The sequence below is a fragment of the Dermacentor variabilis genome, chromosome 6 (genome assembly GCF_050947875.1).
Source record: "Dermacentor variabilis isolate Ectoservices chromosome 6, ASM5094787v1, whole genome shotgun sequence".
NCBI classification, from domain to species: Eukaryota; Metazoa; Arthropoda; class Arachnida; order Ixodida; family Ixodidae; genus Dermacentor; species Dermacentor variabilis.
Genome location: NC_134573.1, coordinates 188,490,036 through 188,512,209, shown reverse-complemented (window position 1 = coordinate 188,512,209; position 22,174 = coordinate 188,490,036). Strand labels below are relative to the sequence as shown.

The window sequence follows — 22,174 nt, the reverse complement described above, 5'->3', positions numbered from 1 at the left end:
GGTTGTAGGCATCTTGTGCTTCACAATTCTGAAGACCGAATTTATGGCTTCTGACTAATTGTTACAAGAAATCCTGTGGCCTAAGCATTACACTGGTTATATTTACCAAATTGTCGAAAATGCCACAGATGGAAAGGTACAGCAACTCTCGGCATGAATCACAAGTTATGAATGTCGCAACAGCTGTGGATTAGTAGCCCATTATTGTCAAAGATCTTGCATTGAAAACAAATGCAACAGTGCACATCATCGCACAATTCCCAAATGAACGTGCACTAGTTGAATGGCCCCACAAAGCAAGAAGCCCACAAAGGTGAGAGCAAAGTAAGCGGGAAACTTCACACAACAGTGCTGCGCAAGCTACACTGTAGGTAATGACAGCAACTTGATACAGAGCAGCCAAAAGTGAGTGAAGCAAGTGTGAACTACGAGAACACTGCCTGTTACGCTCAACCAGCAAGAAAGGCCATCAGGGAAAGGAGACAATGACAGGCCAAAACAGAGTATGGCACTATCGTAACACAGGAATGCAGTTCACAACCCAATTTACAAGATGCAATGTCTTTACTTGAAACAGCAAAGGATCTCAAACACAGAGGTCGGCAAAGAATTCCTGGCTGCTTGCGATATGAGCGGTACTCATCACAACTCCGATACTGTAATGGGAATGGATGTGTTAGGACTAATTATGAAGGAATTGGCATGAAGTGATAAGTATGATGGTGTCAAATGTAATGACTAGGCTAGCTAAGTGAAGGGACATGAAAAAGGTGATGCTTTCCCAGCATCGCAAGCCTGAACTCTTGACTCGGCGTGTCACCATGTGTGTGATCCTTTGGCTCCAGACACATCAGATCAATAGGGGTGCACCTAGCCAAGCACAAGTAACCAGACACTCTCCTTGGCTTCAGTGTCTGCCAGCTTTAAAGAGCTGTTTTAGACAATCGCTGATCATGCCTGCATAAGGAGGTCTCAAGGAAACAACTGCTCTGAGCTCCACACACTATGGCTGCCTTTGACAGTTGTATACATATTGACAACAACAAATTCCATGGCAGGTAAGTGAAGCCAGAGCTTTCAGTGCCACACACAAAGGCAACAAGTGTGAAATGTGTTCAATGCAGACCTCTGTGCAGAGGAGAGTGTTAGAGTGGCCCAAGAGAGGAAGGACCCAAGAGTAAGCAGAGCGCCCCCTCCCCCGTTCCAACTGTCCCCCCCCTCCTCAATCCCCAAAGGAAAGCGACAACCACACATTCGCGGACACACCACCAAACAGCTGGCTGAGGGGACAGGGGTGCAGCAAGCAAAAGGAGCCCCTCTGTCGTCTCTCTACTCACCCACTGTGACCCCTGACCCCACAAGCCAACCCCCAATGGTAGGGGAAATGAATGCCACATCAGGCACTGCCCCCTGACTTGGGGATGAATCAGTCTGATCTGCGTCTGCAAGAGAAGCCCCGGCCCCACCTAATTGCTTTCAAGGGGTACAGACACGAAAAAATCTTGAGTGCATTCCCTTCCGCAGAACAATGCATGTATGATCACTTATCATGAATCACAATATGCTATCCACCAATAAGCAACACTTAATAAGTTTCAACACCACAGTTTTGCTTTTTGGAAGGGGACAAGTTCGACTGATTGATGCATGATGTCACCAGACCAAAGAAAACCTATAGAGTAAAAAAAATTGGTCATCCTACTATGCACAGGATGTGACAGCATGTGTACTATGGCTGACAGGGCAGTACAAAATGTGCAGCTTTACTACCAGGCAATTAGCACCAAATATGTTACCACCAGCTCGTGACTTAACATATGGTACTTGCATACAGAACATCCAAAACCACTCAGATGAAAACAAATTAAATAAATTCAGAGTTTTTAGAAATACACTGTGCATCATAAACAAAATTTCTATCTCAGTCCAGGCAGTAAAACCGATTTTTTGGTGTGAATACCCCTTACAGTGACTCTTGCCTTATGACGTGTCACCACATACAAATGGTCCACATGCTCAGAAAATCATGCATCACAGAAATGAAAACACCTTTTTGACTTGTGGAAATGAATACGTTTACAGCACTTAGCACAGTGCATTAGTAAAGGAGAAAAACCATAATATATAATGAGAAAGTCAGACACTGCCTTAGAGGGACCATATACTTATATTTAAAGACCCCCCCCCCCCTCCCAATTTTTGTGGTGGAACCAAAAACTTACTGTCAAGAGTTGATATACAGTGGTTCCTTCAGAAAATGTGTGAAAAATTCTAAAACAGAATTTTTATATCTGCAAGCTCCATAAATTACAGAGTACTCAGCACTCACAACTGAAGAGATCGAAATTAGTGCAGCTTTGGTTGCAAAAGTATTTTAAAATTTATGCAAATTCTGACAGCATACTGTAAAACTTATGGTTTGATATACAGACTTTCTTGCTGGTCATTTGAATGCATTCCATGTAGCTGGCGGACCACTGATATGGACATTCTTAGAAAACCGATGACAGAAGAAAATGGAAATGGTACACGAAACGTTTTGAGGGAACCAATAAGCGTGCATGAAATGTTCCAAGCTGAAGCAGCCAGGTAGACATTAATGGTTGCAAGAAGGTGCATGTAGTAGGTGCTGTAACTATATGCAGGGTGGAATTCTTGGTTTTTCACTTTCCAGAATACAATTACTTTCTCCATCCAGGTTTTGGATGACTAGTGTCAGATGCATTGGCAGCAGCATTCGATGTGGACTACAGCATTCTTGGCACTATGCTAAATTTCATGAAAATGATCCCATTCTCAAACGTAAACCGAGAATACCTTTCATCGTGCAAAGGCAGCACCACATTAGAAAGAAAGAGCAAGAATTAAAAGGCGCAATGGCTTTTGCGCTAGCGAAAAAATAACTTTCTACGAAAACCATAATGTACTTGACAGCAGATAAGGCGTACGTATTTATATTAAGCCACATGTATTTTGTTATGTTGTTTCACTACTGTGCGCTGACTTATGTAGTCCTTACATGATTTCCTGAACCAAATTAAAAATGTGTTTATTCAAGGAATGAGACTATACTTGTTTCTATCACAATGATACATTATCTTTCTATCGGCACCATTATCGCGGGACACGTTCCAGATGATGGATGGTCCTTTAAATGCCTACAAATGCAAGTGGAATGCCACTAAACAGTGATTGCCAATACATAATTTATGTTTGTCCCCAATATTGCTTCCATTAAGTGAACCACTGTTCTCTGGCCCCAATTGAAGGCAGTTGAATTTTACCCTGGCATACACAACCTTGCCTCCCAAGTATGAAACACAAAATAGGCTCATATCAAGTTGACAGTATTAAATTCCTTACGGCTTTCACAAGGTTTTGCAAGATTGATTTTATAAAGAGTACAATACTGGAAGATTACACAAATGCATCAGACAAAGAACGCCAGTTTTTTCCTGTTCATTTTTTTTTTTTTTTTTGCATGTGTCATTCGAGCTGTTCAGCTTCTGAAGAGTTGTCTACCAGCATAGCAACGAGTGTCATTACGGTTGCATTTGAAGCTGCAGTGTTCTGCCACACTTCACACCCTACTGTTTGTGTCAAGGAGTACGAGACATATGCTATCTTTCCCCAATACATTGCTTTGCCATGCAAAACTGAATGGGTTATTATCTAACAACAGTGAAAAAGAGTAACACCATATGAAAACAGTGGAAAAATATGAACATGCTAAAAATATGAAAAGGCTGCAATACATGCATGACACATAAGTGAGTGGACCTTATGTGAATTTCTGCAAGCACATACTACACTTCCTCTATCAAAATGGTTGAGCGTTTGTTCAAAGGTGCCATACAAGTTGAGAAATGTGTGCCAGGAGTCAGAAATGGATGCTGGTGTCGCACCCACAAACACATGTACAATTGCTTTTGTTGGAGATGCGAGACTCACCACCTTAAATGGGCCAAATAAAATGTACAGAGGAGTTTGTTTCATCATGAAACAGCACTATAATGTCTATTTGGCATGTGTAGGTGGACTGCACTTTGACTTGAGAAGGTATGGGAAAATGGTTGCGACAATATAGTAAGAACACACTAGTGTACCATGGATATATATAGTAAATATTCCTCATAGATGTTACTATATGTTACGCAATATATTCAATCACACTGAGAATAAAAACAGTCGTTTTGCCAGTCTGTGTGCCATTTACTTCTGCTTATGATGGAAAACCAACTAGCCCAGACACAGAGGACTCTGAAAGCTGCCATTACCTGCTGCCTGGCACAAGTTGTAGGCCGACGCTGCCCTTTTGCGGCTGCTCTCAAAGTCTCGCTCTTCTGATTTCCTCTGAGGCGCTGCTGACATGAGCACAGGGGCACCAGCTGAGCTCATGGTGGCCAAATCTAAATCAAAGGTCCTCGGTGTTGAGCTGCCAAAAGCAAAGCTCATGCTCATACGATTGGTGCTTCGCCGAGCATCTAGCTTGCTTTCTCGTTCTATATTCCGCTTCAGCATGGCTTCTTTCCGCTCCTGGAATAAAAAACATTTATTCTTTTTGGTACTGATGAAAGAAAGACTTGGCAAGAAAATTCACCGGTGATTACAATACTCCATACTCCCGAATGCGAAACTTGAGTTCAGCTCTATACATGCTTTCATTTCGCAATATGCTGGCTGGCGTAGACAAGCTGTCTCGTGTGGCATGTTGAAAACGGAGCGAACTAAGACACAACTGGCTTGCTAATCTGGAAGTCATGAGAGCCAGCATGTGAATGATGTGTGGGCGCGATTCATAGCAGCCGCAGCAGACAGACTTCTCCGACGATGTGCACTACTCTGGCACCACCTCGCAGCCATCGTCGTCACACTCCACTTTTCTTCTCATGCTTTCGCCATATCCTCCTCCTCCGCTTTCCTCCTCACATCTATCATCCCCCGCTGCGCTCTGAATTCACTCTTTTATCCTTCGCTGCACTCATTTGCTTGGTTAAGCTGACGCCAACGCTCACCGCAGGAATGGGCACCTAAGATCTGCGCCTAAAATTTGAGAATTTCATACTTGCAGATCTTAGTGCACCTTCAAAAAGACATATCGATAGGCAAGCCTATACCACAGGGCTTTAGTCCGGCAAAATCACAGTTGAATCTCAATAATTTATTCAAATTAAACAAAAGGAAGCTCACCGAATGGGGGACTCGTGTGCAGTACTGCATTAGGCGGCGCATGTGCACTGGCCCAACAAATGAGTGACAAAGTCTGGAAATGTGGCTTCATGGCAGCCTAGCATGTGCTGCTGTGAAGTCGCACCTCAAGGCAAAATTCGCGTTTAGCCTGCACCCGGATTTTACTTTAAAGCTTCTTGAATCTTTGGTGTGCAAAAATACAGTACTTGCAATGGGAGACAGGAGCTGCAGCTGGCGCATGGCTGCACAACAGGGTCAGAGGTGCCACCGTGAATTCGCGCTGCTGTGCCATCACAAACAGTTAATTAGTGCAAAACGCTTACATATTCAAACTGCCAGGCATTCTTGCACATTGAAATACAGATAATTTTGACAGGACCACAGAATCAGCTGAAATAAACTGGAAGTTCAAATTAAATGCGTTCAAATTAACGAGCGTGCCCCCCATTAACAATATGGGGGGCACGCCACCGCAACGACAGTGGTCACAAAAATCCCCTTCTTGACGCAGGTTCTCGTCCTGTGGTTCGTAATGTCGCTTCGGCTGAGCTTCCACGGCAGCAACACGTTTCTGGCTTATCACCAAAGCGCACCCGCCCAGATGCTACCCATGGCCCTGAACGATTCTTCGCAAGTCACCTCACACAGGCCGTTCCTTGCCACAGTCCGTTTTTTCGTCTGGCAACATCAAGCAACTATGCACGAGGGACAGCCGCATCGACTACATATTGCACCACCGGACTGGGGCCAGTTGGGGCACGCCACCGCAACGACAGTGGTCACAAAAATCCCCTTCTTGACGCAGGTTCTCGTCCTGTGGTTCGTACTGTCGCTTCGGCTGAGCTTCCACGGCAGCAACACGTTTCTGGCTTATCACCAAAGCGCACCCGCCCAGATGCTACCCATGGCCCTGAACGATTCTTCGCAAGTCACCTCACACAGGCCGTTCCTTGCCACAGTCCGGTTTTTCGTCTGGCAACATCGAGCAACTATGCACGAGGGACAGCTACATCGACTACATATTGCACCACCGGACTGGGGCCAGTTGGGGCACGCCACCACAACGACAGTGGTCACAAAAATCCCCTTCTTGACGCACATCAGTTACCTTCCAAACGCGGCTTGTGTCCGTTCTGGAAATCGCTGTTTTCTTGCGGTGTCGTGCCCCCCTTGTGTTATTGGAACTTGTTGTGGGCTGTTGTGTGAAACGTTATCTCTATATATCAATGCTAACACAATTACTCTGCTCCTGTTGCTGTCGGGCGACGTAGAATTAAACCCAGGACCAACTGACGTTTCACCGCCGTCCATTGAAACTATTGCAAAGGCCATATCTCGCATAGAAACATCACAAAGCTCTGTTCTGTCCGAACTTTCTCTAATCCGAGCATCACAAAATAGCACCGAGACCCTCGTGACCAGCCTTTCGGCTCGCGTTGATGCCCTGGAGAAGATTGTCCAGTCGACTCAGTCAAACGAAATAGGTTTAAAGGCGGACGTGAATGGCAGCCTTGCAAAACTTTCCACTGAAATCAAAGTTCTTACCGAAAAGTGTGATGATGCAGAAAATCGCCTGCGTCGTTCAAACTTACTTTTTTGTGGAATTCAAGACACAAAGGGTGAGACTTGGCTTGAGTCTCAGACAAAAATAGTATCATTCTGCTCCGAGCAACTCGGTTTATCCGTTAGTACAGACGACTTGGAGCGTGCACACCGACTTGGTCGTTACCAGCAAGACAAAACTAGGCCTATTATTGTAAAATATTCAAGATTTAAAGATAAATCAAGAATTCTTGCAGTGGCTTCTAGGCTCAAGGGCACGAATTTTTCGATTCGTGAGGACTACTCAGCCATGCTCAGGCCAGCCAGCCAGACTACTCAGGCATGCGCGACCCTCTTCTCCCCCCCCCCAGACCTGCCGCACCTCGATTACTGTCCCTGTTTATCAAAGTATGTCGGTCTTGCTCGCAAACATGCGTAGTTACCTGCCTAAGAAAGACGCCCTAGAATCTATCTTGAAAGACAACAATACTGACCTTGCTATACTTACGGAATCTTGGCTGCATCCAAATATTGCTGACCACGAGCTACTAAATGATAGGCAAACATACACTGTTCACAGGCTTGACAGGTTGGGGCGCAGAGGAGGCGGCATTTTGATTTTTGTGAAAGAAAGTGTTACTTCATATGTCACCAAATTGAACTGTCAACATGAAATTTTGTGTGTAAATATATCACTTCGGTCAAGTATGACTGTGATTATTGCTTGTTATCGCGCTCCTGACTGTGATGTTTCTTTCAACCATGAACTAAATTCTGTACTAGCGAATCTTCCCGTCACGCTTCCCGTCTGCGAATTTTATGCTCTGTGGCGATTTTAATTTTCCGGACATTAACTGGGCAAATCTAGATGCACATAACCAGCAATCCAAAGATTTTCTTGACACAATCCTTACATTCAACTTTACTCAGATGGTTAATATGGCAACCCGTGGGGAGAACATTCTAGACCTTGTCCTTGTTTCTAACCCCAAAATAATAAAATCACTATCATCCGTAGCTGGTCTAAGCGACCACAAATTACTGCTATTTAATCTCTGCATCCCAGTTCCTTTCAGACAGCCCTCGACCAAATACATTAGGGACTACAACAAAGCAGATTTTAGCAAAATTAACACTGAACTGAACACTTTTTCACATTTTTTTTGTGAGACTGCTCCTTCTCGTACAGTAGATGAAAACTGGTTGTTATTTAAGAATAAATTATTACGGTTTGTTGAGAGACATGTAGCTCTTGTTCGCATTCGCGGTGATTTAGGAAAACCCTGGTTTTCCAACACACTTCGGAGGCTGTCGGGAAGGAAAAAACATCTGTTTCGTGATGCGAAACGCTCTAAATCTTGTTCAAAGTGGGACAAGTACTTCAAATGCCTGCGCAAATACACTAGCACTTTGAAACAATCCAAAAAGAAGTTCTTCCACCACGATTTGCCTAACATCATACGTGTCAACCCCAAAAAACTTTGGAATATTCTGAAACCAAACAATAGCTCCAATAACATTTCCATGACTTATCCTGACGGTTCAAACGTGCCGCTTGATCAGCGATCAGACGTAATGAACTCATATTTTTCTTATGTTTTCACTTGTGAGCCTGCACTGAAGGACTTTGATTTGCCCATCCACAGTTTTCTCCTCATGTTTCCCATTACAATTACTTCTCAAGGCATTATGAAACTTATTGATAACCTAAAGATTTCTAGTGCCCCCGGGCCAGATAACATCACTGCTAAGATACTAAAAGGTACGAAAGCAATTTCCAGTCTAGTATTACAAATAATTTTTACCCAGTCCATTACTGATAGTTCACTTCCAAATGACTGGAAGATTAGTAAAGTGGTTCCGGTATATAAGTCAGGCAGCCACTCTGATCCTTCCAACTATCGCCCCATTTCCCTAACGAGTATTCCCTGTAAACTCCTAGAACATATAATATATTCACAAATAGCACGTCATCTCGGTGATCATTCCTTCTTTTTTCACAATCAGCATGGTTTCCGGCCTGGTTTGTCATGCGATACACAGCTTTTTGAATTTATTACTGAACTTCACCTGAATTTAGACTCATCACTTCAAACTGACGTCATATATCTAGACTTCGCCAAAGCATTTGACTGTGTTCCCCATCAGCGGCTTTTGGCCAAACTTTCATGCCTCGGTCTCGACCCTCTTGCACTGTCATGGATCCGTTGCTTTCTTACTAATCGATTCCAGTACACAGCTATCGGAAATCATTGCTCAACCACTGCTAGTGTCATCTCCGGAGTACTACAGGGGTCCTTCCTCGGTCCCCTTCTCTTTCTCATCTTCATAAACGACCTTCCCAACGGCATATCATCCAATATCCGACTTTTTGCAGATGACTGCGTAATCTACCGTCGCATTACAGACCCAGCCGACCATGCAACGCTCCAAAAAGACTTACATTCATTAGAAACGTGGTGTTCCAACTCTTTAATGAAACTTAACATCTCCAAACGTAACGTTATGCAGGTATCCCGTAAACACTCTAACAAGAATCACTCGTACTTTTTAAACTCGACAGCCCTATCCACCGTTGAGTCGTATCGTTATCTCGGTATTACTATTAATAGCAAGTTGACCTGGTCCGACCATATAACAAAATTGGCTACCGACACTAATAAATCACTTGGTTACGTCAGACATACCCTTGCACTGTGCCCCTCATCCACAAGAAAACTAGCTTATGAAACTTTTATTCGAAGTAAACTTGAATACGCCTCAGCTATTTGGAGCCCGCACCAAGCTTACTTAATTAATATGTTAGAATCAATACAAAATCGTGGCACTAGATTCATCACTTCCAGATACAGCCGTGAAGAAAGTGTCAGTGCGATTAAATCATCTCGAGGACTCGAACCATTGGTGTTGCGTCGGAAAATTGCAAAACTGTGCCTTTTCCAGCGACTTTATTATAACTTCCCCGAACTGCATGGAAGGCTTCTAATCCCACCAACCCATACATCTCGTCGCCTTTTTAACTCTTGCAGCATCCAGCACTTGCATGGTTCACCACTTTCCTTTAATCAATCGTTTTTGCCTAGCGCCATTATAGAGTGGAACAATTTACCAGATAGAGTTGTCAATGAACGCAACCCCATTATCTTCAAGCAGCTGCTTACTGATCACCTTAAACCCTAACCTTATAATGACCGTACTGTGCCTTCATTCTTTTGCAATTGCCGTCTCACATTGTGACTGTTCTGCTGATTTGCTTTTGCATTCTATTCAGTGTGCCTCTTGGCTTCTTTTTTTGTTGTTGTTGTTTGTTTGTTTTAATGCGAATCCACAGGCTGAGTCTTGTAAGAAATTGTAACCATATCTTTGTTTCTATCCTTATCTTCTGTAACCCCCCTTTATGTAATACCCCGACAGGGGTCCTTAAGGAAAAATAAATGATGATGATGATGATGACATGCAACTGTAGTTGACCAACACACACTAAATGTGAGCCTCACTGCACAACCACCTAATTTGCCTGCATACTCCAAAGTACTGATCATGTAGGTCACACAAATCTGCCTTCCTTTAAATGAAATTCTGATGTTAGGTTCAACAAAAACAGCCCTCCTGAAATGTGTGCCTACATTTGGCCTTGGTGTGGCAAATCTTGCTTCACGTATATGAAGTTTATACTACCAGAATGTGAGCCTTGCTTCTGTCACAGATCAGATGCATATGCTCAATTTCTAAGAAGTGGGCCCAAATACCATGCCAAGATAATTTTCTGAAGCTCCACGATATTCCTCACAATTGGGAGAAGTGACAGCAGTCTAAGAAAGATGCCATTTCTTGAACATAAATATGGCCAACAAGAGCAATATAGTACAAAATGAGCTATGAAAACAACTGCTCTTTACACAGCTTCATTGCACCCTACAGTGGCTCTTTAAACAATTCTAGGGCTTTGGAAGAGCCACTTTGTGAAACAGGAGTTACGAGCAGCATTGTAATGGAGCCTAGACTTAACTGCACTTTACCACAGCAAGTCACAGCAACACTAGTTTGAAGCATACGTATGGTGGCAAACGTTTGAATGAACCAGTACTGCTCTGCAGCCACAGGTACCCTGGTAATTACATTGCCTAAAATAAATAAATACATCATGCAAAAATCAATGTGCCAGTTTTGCAAGAAACTCATGGCTGGCATGGCTTCAAGCCCACGCCGGTAGCACAGCCAGATTTCTTTCTCTCAGACGGGAGGGAGACACAACAGGTGGCAAACATGGGGTGAAACACTGGCAATGTCTTTTGAAGGCTTCTGGACTCACAGGGGCCAAGCTGCTTACGTGATCGGCTTCCCAGATGAGCCTCTTACGCTCCTCCACTTGGAGCCGGCGCTCATGGTCTCGCTGCCGCATCTCCTCAATGCGCCTGCGCCGCTCTTCCTCCAGTTGCTCGCGGTAGTGTTGCGCAGCCTGCGTCTGGTGCTCGAGCTCCTGCAGCCGTCGTGCCCGCTGCTCTTCCTGTCGTTCCTTCACGAGTCGAAGGCGTTCCTCTCGCGACAGCTGGGACAGCTGCAAGTGCTGGGGCAAGTCGCCCCCGCCCCCAGACTCACTGTCACCTGCTTGGCTCCTGTCTGCAATGCCACCAATTATGCAAGGCATATACCTTGAACACTTCTGGAAATTACAGAGCATGATGCAAATTTGCAAAATACGCTCCAGGCCTTTGAGTGGTTTAGGATTTTCTCGAGACAGTCACAGAGAGGGCGATGTCACAAGTCGGTGGAGGCAGACACGGCTTTGACATATCTCGCTTTCCTTCGAGCCAAGGGCATGAATTTTACTGCACAAAGCAGTAATGCCCTCGCAAACAGGGTTTCAGTGTCTGCACCATCACACTGTGGTGTGATGATGCTCAAAGGGTGCAGTTGGAACCGTTTTTAAGAGCACACTTAACACACATATGGAGATAACACCTGGCAATGAGAAAGTCAGAAAGCTGAACACGTGTGAAATTTAAAGGTTGCAGAGCAATTAATGTAGTTCTTGCTGACAATGGGCCATAGAATGGTTGAGTCAAGCGCAGTGGCTCAGAGCGGCTGGGTGCAGGTGTATTTTGTGGAGATGCACGCCCACCTAAATATTTTAGGAGTCGCTGCATGTGGTTATCACATGATGATTATGTGCAATCTCGGAGGAAAGTGGAGTGGAGGGAACTTTCACTGCTCCCATGACTTTTCCCATCTGGCTGCAACACGGCAGCCAAGGTAGCGTTTTCCCTCCTTTCTCCTTTCTTGGAATTGGGGAGACTCCCTCCCCACACTGCAGTTTGAGGTGAAACACTATACTCCCGAGTCATTCTTGGTCTTTTGGCTGACGAGTGTGTGACCAGCTGCACATCTGCTCGGCCGCAGCGACTGCTGCACACCGTCTCCCTGCAGTGGCCCGGCTTTTATAAGCGACTGATGGCCCTAAGGCCCAAGTGCATATCCATACTAGGTGAGCTGAACCATTATCAGTCTTTTGTGTGTCTCCCTCATTATTGCAGTTTTTGCCCCAGCCATGCAGAATGCTCTGCTTCTGTGGCCTCTGTGCTTCTTGCCTATTGTTTCTTGCCTGCCGTTGTGTAACTGAGCTGGACCAATAAACACCTTCAGTTAACAATGTGTCTTGTCCCCTGGCCTGAACCTGCTGTGGTCGCGATACACGGTGAGTTGCAGGGTTATGGGTCACAGCTCAGACTTTAGGGCTGCTGCCCAAGTGCCAGTGAGTGACTGGCGGGCTGCGATACAGAGAAGGGTCAGGTCTGCACGTGTGAATTTGAGTAATAGATCTAGAATTTTAATTTTCAGACTTCCACTTTAATGAGATGGGAAAAACAAAGCTAGCTTACGAGGTAGAGCAGTAGATGCGAAGGATGCCCAAGATTGCCAAGAGATGCCAAGTTATTCCAATCTAATTTTATACACCTCATGATTTTCACACCAGTCTTTTGGCACCACACCGCTGTACTATCACGCACAGTATACGCTACAACCTGCAACTGCTTTGCCACTTGCTTTCACGCAACTCACACTGAGCACCATAGTGCATTTTCACTCTTTAGAGCAGAAATACTTTAACCTTATGAATTTATTTTCTCTTAGTAGGTAACAATCATCATTACTTTTACCAATAAATACTGGGCCACAAGGCAACAATGTTATGAATGGTATAAAACCAGCAGCTAAAAATTCTGAATGCCACCTAATGCAAGGACGCTTGACCTGTAAACTTCATCCCAAGGCACTAAGCATTGTTGGCTACACTTCAAAATTCTTTATATTCAGCCATCGCTGACTTCCACAAGGAATCTTATCAAGTAGCTATAAACTTGGCAAAGCCATTGTAGGACAAATTAGATTACCACAAAGGCATGACAGCACAGGCGCTTTGCAATGCTACTGCTGTGCCTTATTCTGTTGTTTGTGCCCACTCTGTGCTAAAATAGTTCCTCAAGGATCAGCCAACTTGGCAACACCTTCTTTTGAACTGTAAACTTGCTTAGATTTTATACCATAAACACCAACGTTAGAGTTAACACATTCCACTAGTGTGTGTGCTGTTGTCTAGGGCAATGACAAGTAATGCTGTCTAAATTTCCCTAGTCAATTTGAATAAAAGCACATGCTGCATAGCCATACCTGCTCACTAAATATCATTTTGTTAAATGAGCTCTTGCTATTGGTCTCCCACCCTAGCAGTACAAATCAAGATTTGTAGGTATATATATATATATATATTGTAGCGCTTGACCCTGCAACGCAGGGACATTAAGGTCGGCGCTCTCAGCTGGCGCCTTGGTACCGTCTGTGAAAGACAGAAGAAAATAAAAATGGGCAGCACAAGCTCGATGTGCAAGCACGGCATGAGCAGTTCTGTTCTAGAAGCCTGCTTGTTCTGGCGCTCTGCTGCGACCCCGTGGTTCCCGGCCATATTACCAACATCAAATTACTGTCTACCCATCATAAAACATGCAATTTTCCCTGTTAGTGCTAGTGATTAAATACAGAGCGAGTCAACATGACAAATTATGTCCTGAATCACCATTGGGGATGACTCCATATGAGAAATATGAGCAACTAATGTTATGATAGACCAGTGGGGGCAGTGACCTTGTAGTCTCTCTTGCACTACTGTGACGAATCGCTTCGTGAAGCTTACAATGTGTCCCCTCGGACAGACCTGCAGCGACAACAAGGAGAGACATGCTTCGCGGATTGAGTGCTGTTTGATGGTTCACTGTCGCTGTCATGGATGATGGGAGCAAGAAACTCCTGGAAAAGGGTGTTCTACGCCATTTACTCACGGACTCCAGTAACCGCCACGGTCAACCAAGACGCACCAGCTTGAGTCAAGCGTGACAATCCCTGTCTACAAAACTCCCCCTTTCGTCATGCTCAGGGAACAAAGGTGCCGAAGTGCTTATGTGCACCCTCAGTCTCAAGGCAGAACCCTTGGCGGCTTTGGACGCTCCGGTTGGAGGAACGTGAAACCGCAGATTTCCCTGACCTCGGGATCTAGGGAGGACAAAAGGGATTTAAGCGGACTGCTGAAGTGTGTGTAGTGGGCTCTTTTGTGTGCTCGCCAGAAAGATGTAGCCTTTTGACAATGTACTGCGCTCCGTGCTCCGGCCAGTATGATACCCTTGTTCGATGTAAACAAGTTTTCAATTCTAATGTAAATAAACCTCCTGTTCCATTCCTCATTCTCTCAACTTCATAATCTTCACAAAAGAAGCAACACTCGCCAAGAAAACTCGGATGATGGCGTGGGCCCACTTAGCCTCCATGTGATACCCCGGAAGCATGAGCCAGATACCCATTACGAGACACATCGGCGGCATAGGCAAGAGAGCGACCCTCAGTGAAGCGCCAGACTCTGAGGTTACGACTCCCGGCTCCTACACTAACTACCAGAAATGTATGACCTCGGCCATTTCGTGTTTCCAGATATAACTGCTGAGAGCTGCAACTAATATTCATAGGTCTGAAGCAGTTTCAGTTCTGCTACTTTAAGCAAGGAAAAAAAATGTTTTTTGTTATATTCCTAGGAACCTTATTGTGTTAAGCATAGGAATCCAGGCAAAGCTGCACTTAAATACTTAAGTGCTGCTTACCTGTAGCGACATGTGCAGCATATGCAGCTCTGCACTGCACTATCATTTTCATTAGCTCTGAGCATTTACAGGCTTACTAAAATATCGGCTAAAGTTATATTATGGTTATATGGGCAATAAATTTTCTTGGAACCACCTTACATACAAACATAGCTTTCAAATACTCTAATTTTAGCAGCCTTTAGTGACAAGTACTTAAACAAGAGCAGCAATTTGTTTCCACTCATTTATCATTTCACCAACTTACAAGCCATTGAGTGTACTCCAAAAATGCTTCTGGTTGATGTTATTGTCTTCCAAAGTTAAATGCAGCAAAAGACCACTAAAGACCCCTAAAAGCTGTTCCCATGACATCATGTACATAAGTCAAAAACAATATGCAAACATTCTCAGTCTTCTATGATTTCAGCCTGTACCTTCTGAAGATAACCATAGATCTACATATTAAATGTATAAATGACATTTTTTCTTACTGCAGCACTGCTGTTCTCTCTATGAGCTTCTGGATGGACTTAGCAGTCACTGTACTGGAGGCTCTGGTAGCTTCCCAAAGTGCTGGCTAACTAATAACTACTATGATTCCACATTATCAAACACTGAGCCATAACATATTAGCTCCCACCAGAGTAGCTCAGTGGCTGTACAGCATTCTGCTAATGAGCACAATGTCGCGAGTCTGAAGCAGGGGCACAATGCAACAGTGGCTGTGCACCGGGCTTTGGGTGAAGGTGGTCAGAGTTATTCTGCAGCCCTCCGACTATGCTGTCTCGCACAGTGCATGTGTCGCTTTAGGATGTTCAATCTCATGAATCAATCAATTGGCCAACAATGTTTTGCAGTGTTTTACCTGGGGATAACCTACGTTCGGTGCCATCCTCACTGGGTGCATCTCCGCCAGCGTGAGCAAACCAGTAAGTGTCTAGTGCAGGAGAATGGAAGAAAAGAAACTAAACATAAGAAGCTTGCCAAGAAGCTCATGAGCTTCAAATGCTCTGGAAAGCAGCCGATAGTATCATGCACTCAACAGCACAATAAAGATGCAATGGCAATGAGAAAACAAACAAAATATGCATTTTGACCAACAGAAAACTACAGATGGTATTAGCAAATAACAAAACAATAGACATTCACAAAACAGTTTTATGCATGGAGATCTCATAAAGCACTGCAAATAAGCAGAGCAGTGTTCTAAATTTAAGAAAACTGATTTGGGATTAGCCTGGTTTAAAAGTGCAGAAGTTTAGAAAGTACAGGCGGAACATACCTGCTATGCATAAGTTCAGGCTGCTATGCAAGAATGTCTTGCAGTAGAAACGTTACATATTGGCCCTTTGAAGGGTGTACCAAGTTTCAGCATGAACCGATTATTATTCCCATTTTATTTGAAGTAAAATTGTAATCAACCAATATCAGCTTGGGAGCGTCACAGCATTGCAAACAAACATCAGATAATAGGCCCACAAAGATGATCAGTTAGCAATAATCAATAAGGCAGTAAAATACGCAAAACAAAACAAGAAATGCACTGAGTGAGCTTCTAAGAGCCCTAAATAGACAGGGAAAGAAAGGTGCACACAGAAATGCAGGTGTGATTTGCATAATACACGAAAAAGCAAGGCAGTGCAAATTCAGCACATGAAGGCTGCAAACAGACTTCACCAAGCAGCACAAAACGTATGCGCAAATCAAAATAAGCAGGTCAAGGAGCAAGGTGCATTCCGAACGGTACTTGATGTCAAAAGTTTATCTACCAGTGCAAACGATATACATGTGTTGTCATTTTAAACTGCAATTGCGTTATCTCGAGTAACATAAGTTATGAAAGCACTGATTATAAGGTTATGCTCCATATTATAAGCCCTGAACTGTATGCTTGTGGCAACATGAAAAGTGTGCCTAACCTGCCTGAATTCCTGTGTAAATTCTGAGATGACTGACGCAACACACAGACAAAAGCAAGCATGACACATGGCTCAGCAACTGAAGCCAAGGACAGGAAGTTGTCTTTTCTTCTACTTCCTTTTTCATTAAGCCAAGGACAGGAAGTTGTCTTTTCTTCTACTTCCTTTTTCATTATTTTTTCTATGTTTAAATTTTAAAAAGAATGTTGATTTCCCCCTATGCTTTCATTAGCTTCATATAAGTGTTGTTAATAAAAATATAGCTCCTAAATTTCCACCCGATTCTTTTTGCGACACTTTTGTGACACTTGTGATCCAAGCAGATCAGCACTAACTAGCTAAAATGCAAGCTGACTGCCACCATTTCCTGTTTCTCTACCATAACCTCTAATGCTATGACCAACTTATGTGATGCAAATGCTTTCAAGGTTATGAAGCCACATGCTGGCACCAGTGAGCTGCTGTAAGAATGAGTGCCACTGAGGTAAGACATGCAGTGACATCAAGTAAATGCGATAATATGCTTGCACCCATTCCACTTTGCACAAGAACGTCAAACAAAATGGCTCATATGATGTCACTGAGGGTGAAAGAAAGTAGAACACACAAGGCAGCATCAGCTTATAATTTGCAAAACATTAAGTAAACATCATGAACAAGTACAGCATCTGAATTCACTCGACACAGGCGCATGCTCATGCCTGCAAGTGCGCAAACACACAGCTGGAAGATAATAAGAAAGGTTGCTTTAGTGCACTTCCAACCAACTAGCCAGTCAGTTTTTTTCTTTGTCATCTTGGTAGTAGTGGCTACAATCTGCTATTGATGCCTCTGTACGCTCTCTCACACACTATAGTATTCCTTTTGAATAATAAAATAGAAATGGTAAACAAGAAATATTAATTCCAGACTTGAAGCCAGGTGCACAAGAAACTATAGGTAAATGGTGTATCGTGTTGCTGTCACTGACAATGATGCTAATTTGTGTGATGCTGTTTTATTTTCCCTGACAACTAAAAGTGCCTATGATGTACACATCGAATGCCACGAGATGGTGCCTTAATCTAGAGGGCAGCATACTGGAATTGTATTGCCCTTGGTTCAATCCATTCGATAGCTTTGTGCATGCTGGCTAATTTGAGCCACACAGGCGCCTGGTGTGGTATGCTGAGACAGCTTTAGTTTAGAATGTTTAGCATAATAGCGGGCTTAACAGAATAGCATGTTACAAATGTGCATGCACAGAACACTCAACAACCAATAGGGTTTAGTGTATGCACGCTATTTCTCTGATTTAATGTAACCATCTTCGCATGGTTTACATAGCTTATGTAAAACATGGCAGTGGTCCCGGCCGCCCATTTCTAACTGAATTTGGCATTGCTTTTCTAGAAGTCACTTCACTCGTAACAAATGACTGTGTAAATGGCTATCACTTAGTCTCAGACTGCTTGGACAATGGAGTATTATGGACAACCTTATGGATTTTATGCTATCACTTTTCGTTTCCAAAGCTTTGAAGCATAATGAGGGAAACCTCCGAGATGGCAGCGCCACTTCTCGGTGAAGTTGGGAGATAGGTGCGACGGCATATGGCCTCTTGAGATGGGAAGATCTCGGGTGCTACGGTCAACAGCTGTACTCCTTGTGCTGATTTCGCCGTGGATTGGCAAACATCGAAAATACAAATACAACACACGCCCAGCTTTCATTTTCATTGCACTCCCTTTCACACTCTTTGAAAGCATACACAAGGCTTGACGAATAGATAGAATCATTGAGGTGCACTATGTACGCGAAATTCAAAGTGTTATGGAATAGTGTCCCGCACATGAACTAAACTATCATGCTTTCCCACTTTCTGCAAGGTCCGTTTGCGAAAGAGTAACATTATTTCCCTTAACCTCGTTATTATGCTACCATTAAACTTAGGCTGTCTAATGTTAACAGAAAGTAATAATGATATGCTAAATGCTATGTCGACTTCATATATCCCTATGTGACCTGAAGAAAGTGTAACGATTCAATTCCATTTCAATGAACTTATTACCGGAGTTGCATCAACCTTCTTACCTGCCACACAATGCTACTTTACCTGTACAGGTAAAGTCGTTTTTCCCAGAGCAGATTATATGAGATGGTCACTTTGTCCTTATAATGGAGGTATTGCCCTAACACATCTAACCATGGTACTTCCCCCCCGCCCCTAAAGTCTGTAACCTATTAGTCGGTAATAACTGACTTGAAAGGGTATTGAATCACTGGGCTTTCTTCAGGTCTCATTAGGTCATTGTAAGTCAACATAACATTTAGCACACTGTTATTACTGTGACTTTGTGTACTCCACCATGCCAGGTGCACATGTGGCACAGATTAGCCAGAGTGTGCAAAGCTGCCAGGTAGGTGGGACTGCAAGGGAAAAACGGTTCTACTATCCTAAATCACCCTCATGTGAATCTTGCATTTTCCTTGGCTTTAGCTTCAAATGGCGTGCAATGATAGGATGCAATTACACTACACTTTGCACGCTCTACAAATGCAACCAGACTGCACGTTCTCAATAAATTTTAGGAAACTCCAAGAAGAATAACCTTGCCAGCAGTAGTCAGAACACAAATCATGCAATACAGCTTAATTACTTGTATCACCTAACATTAGCCAAAGCAGTTTATGTTTAAGCAATTGTTTTCACTGCCGAGACAGAGTGGCATCTTGCATCTATGTGATACTATCAATCATCAATTAACAGAAGCACACGTTGAGTGAAAGAGGAATGAAAAATTGCCTGCCATCAAAACTTAGGAAACAGACAAAAAAAGTCTACCAGTACTGAATTGTCTAATCTAATCAAACTAAAGCAAACTAAAGCAAAACAAACACATTTGTATTCCATAGAACTCATACAGTTCAAGATTCAGGCCATAGACCAAGAAGTGACATGGTCAAAAAACAGGAATTCCACTTTACTTTCTTTCATAGATACATAGGCAGGCCATGCCTACATACTGTAAACACATCCTGCAATCATAACTTTCCAGCACCACAATAATAGCTTGCCCAACACAAAGGAGATGGGATCTCTTACTGAGGGGCACAGCCTGCTTCTTGTGGCCGCAAAATGTAAGATACCTTACAAAGTGCCTTTACAGTGCCAGTAAGCTTCGTGATATGAAAAATCAAGAAAACAATGCACAATGCAGACACTGATATTGAATTATCAAAAGCGAAACAAGCAGCCCAAATTAGTGAACATGATGCATAGCTAACTCTTGGCCCCATCCAGCCCACAGCACTGAACAGCCCTAAAACGCAACTCAAGACCAGCTGTACCAATGTAGATCATCCAGCTGGACCATGCGCCCATCTATAACACCTCGTGCTTCAGCCAAGGGGGTTCGGCCAGCATGCTCTTGCACGGGAGGGAAAGGGAGCCCTTGGTGGGGTGCACACCCCGACGTACCTAGAGGAGAGCAGGGGGACTCTTTCTGCGCACTTGTCCCACCACTGAGCTCCTGCTCGGGACTTGCTAGTTCGTCTACCTGCTGGGCCCAGAGACCCCGTCTGTGCCGCTCCGCTGGAGGGTCCGCGGCATACGCGAACCAGTACATGTCTGGGCACCCAGCACAAGAGCCACTCAAATCACACGTCCTGCCCTTCAGCACCCACCTCCTCCTTTCTCACTGTTCCTCACACACAATGACTGACAACTGACAAATCCACTCTTTTATTAACTTTTTTTCACAGATATATAAGCAGGCCACTACCCCTAGAAGCCCGTACACATGAAAGCTCGCCACATGCCACATTGTTATTAAATTATCCTCTTAGTGCCACCACCTACATGTACAGGGTGTCCCAGCTCACATAAGCCAAATTATTTTTAAAAAAGAAAGGCTGCAAGATGCGAGCATGGGACCGGTGGTGTTCTGTCAGCAAAAGTCTTAGGCAAGGTGGACTGTTCTTTCTGCTACATTTAAATACCTAAATGGCCAGAATTAATCAGCTGATTTATAATCACTGGTCTAATGGCATAAGTTTGAATGCCAAATTTTACTTTCTATTTGGAAACAACATATCCAACAGTTTCTAGCCTGCTACATCTTTCTTTAATATTTTTTGCATGTTTTAAAGGTGTAGCAAAAAAAAACGAAAATGAATAAAAGAAAAAGAAACAGTGAAATGAACATGTCATGCGTGACAGCAGTGCTCTTTAAAGGAACTTCAAACTAACTCTACTAAATGGCTGACTTGACAACCATATGAATGCGACCAGGCATTAGTGTAACTGTCGGCAGCTGCTACGAGTACCCGTACATTTTATCACGGATCTAAGCCATAAGCCGGTGAGCAAGGCTCATGCTCAGAAAGCACCACACCGCTGCTTCCAGTTGCCAACACCTTGACACTTGTGCGCAGTCACCAAGTCAGCCATTCAGACAAGTCTGTTAATTGAACCCCTTCCAAGAAGGCTGCTGTGGTGCCCATGGGGCATGCAGGTCCATGCTCACTTCACATTATTTTTCAATGAATGATTTAATCGCGATTAATTGGTAGATGCGGCATGAGCAAGAACAGGAAAGCAGCTATTGCGCTGCGTGCATTTCCCCAACGCCAGTGCACATGACGTTCACCACCCATGTTCCACTTAGATTCTCTGCACAGCATACAGTTTCATGAGCCACCTGAGCGTGAAGCTACCTGCTCGTGAATTATTCAAGGTTTCTTTAGGTTACCAGTTAATTTTAATTTGTATAGTTGTGCCCTTGAACAGACCTTTTTACTATTACAGATTTACTGAAAGCTGAGTCCAGTGGTGAAAAATTAATTAGGCAAGCAAGTTATGCTCAAATGAAAAAGAAAGAAAATAAGCAGCAAAGAACAAATGTAACCTGAAGGAATACAGTTGAACCTTGTTATAAAAAAGTCACATCCAATATGAAAATACCCTTGTTTTATCCAACACTTGTATCAGCATAAATTTGTTACAAGCCAATACCAACAAGATACATTTGATTTACTTTGTTATACAAAATTATTTGTTATATTTGTCTTAGTTATACTGAGGTTTACCTATGGTCCTAAGTTACAGTACACAGTGCTTGATGTAGAAGAGGCAGTGATTATCCATTTGTTCTCATAACATAGTTGTAAGCTCATGAACAGTATGGGATTAAAGTTTTCAGAAACAGGGGCTAGTTCTTAGCTCTGGAAGTAGTTGCACAGTGGCAAGTATTCAGCAATTGGTGATTAACATAAACAAGAGAATAGGTTATGCGTCTGTCATCACAAACAGTGGCAAGTGAGGTTGCCAGAAGCAAATGCCTATCTGGGACCCCTTCAAGGATGGCCTCACCTGCCACTTTCACCTTACAGGAAACAGAGGGAACAAACCTAGCC

The 22,174-nt window shown here is 43.5% G+C and overlaps 1 protein-coding gene across 18 annotated transcripts in view; it reads right to left on the bottom strand.

Moving 5' to 3' along the window:
• Positions 1–22,174, bottom strand: part of LOC142585972 (uncharacterized) — a 148,879-nt gene that overhangs the window by 65,265 nt on the left and 61,440 nt on the right. For 6 of the 18 annotated variants that reach the window (XM_075697125.1, XM_075697136.1, XM_075697140.1 and 3 more), the window contains exons 3-7: positions 20,238–20,387; positions 15,724–15,795; positions 11,045–11,352; positions 4,278–4,536; positions 1,338–1,442 (exon numbers count right to left, since the gene is read on the bottom strand). In XM_075697125.1, coding sequence (XP_075553240.1) covers positions 1,338–1,442; positions 4,278–4,536; positions 11,045–11,352; positions 15,724–15,795; positions 20,238–20,387 — 894 coding nt within the window. Of the gene's footprint in view, positions 1–1,337; positions 1,443–4,277; positions 4,537–11,044; positions 11,353–15,723; positions 15,796–20,237; positions 20,388–22,174 lie in introns of those variants that run through there. The other 12 variants (XM_075697133.1, XM_075697134.1, XM_075697139.1 and 9 more) reach the window with 6 other exon arrangements.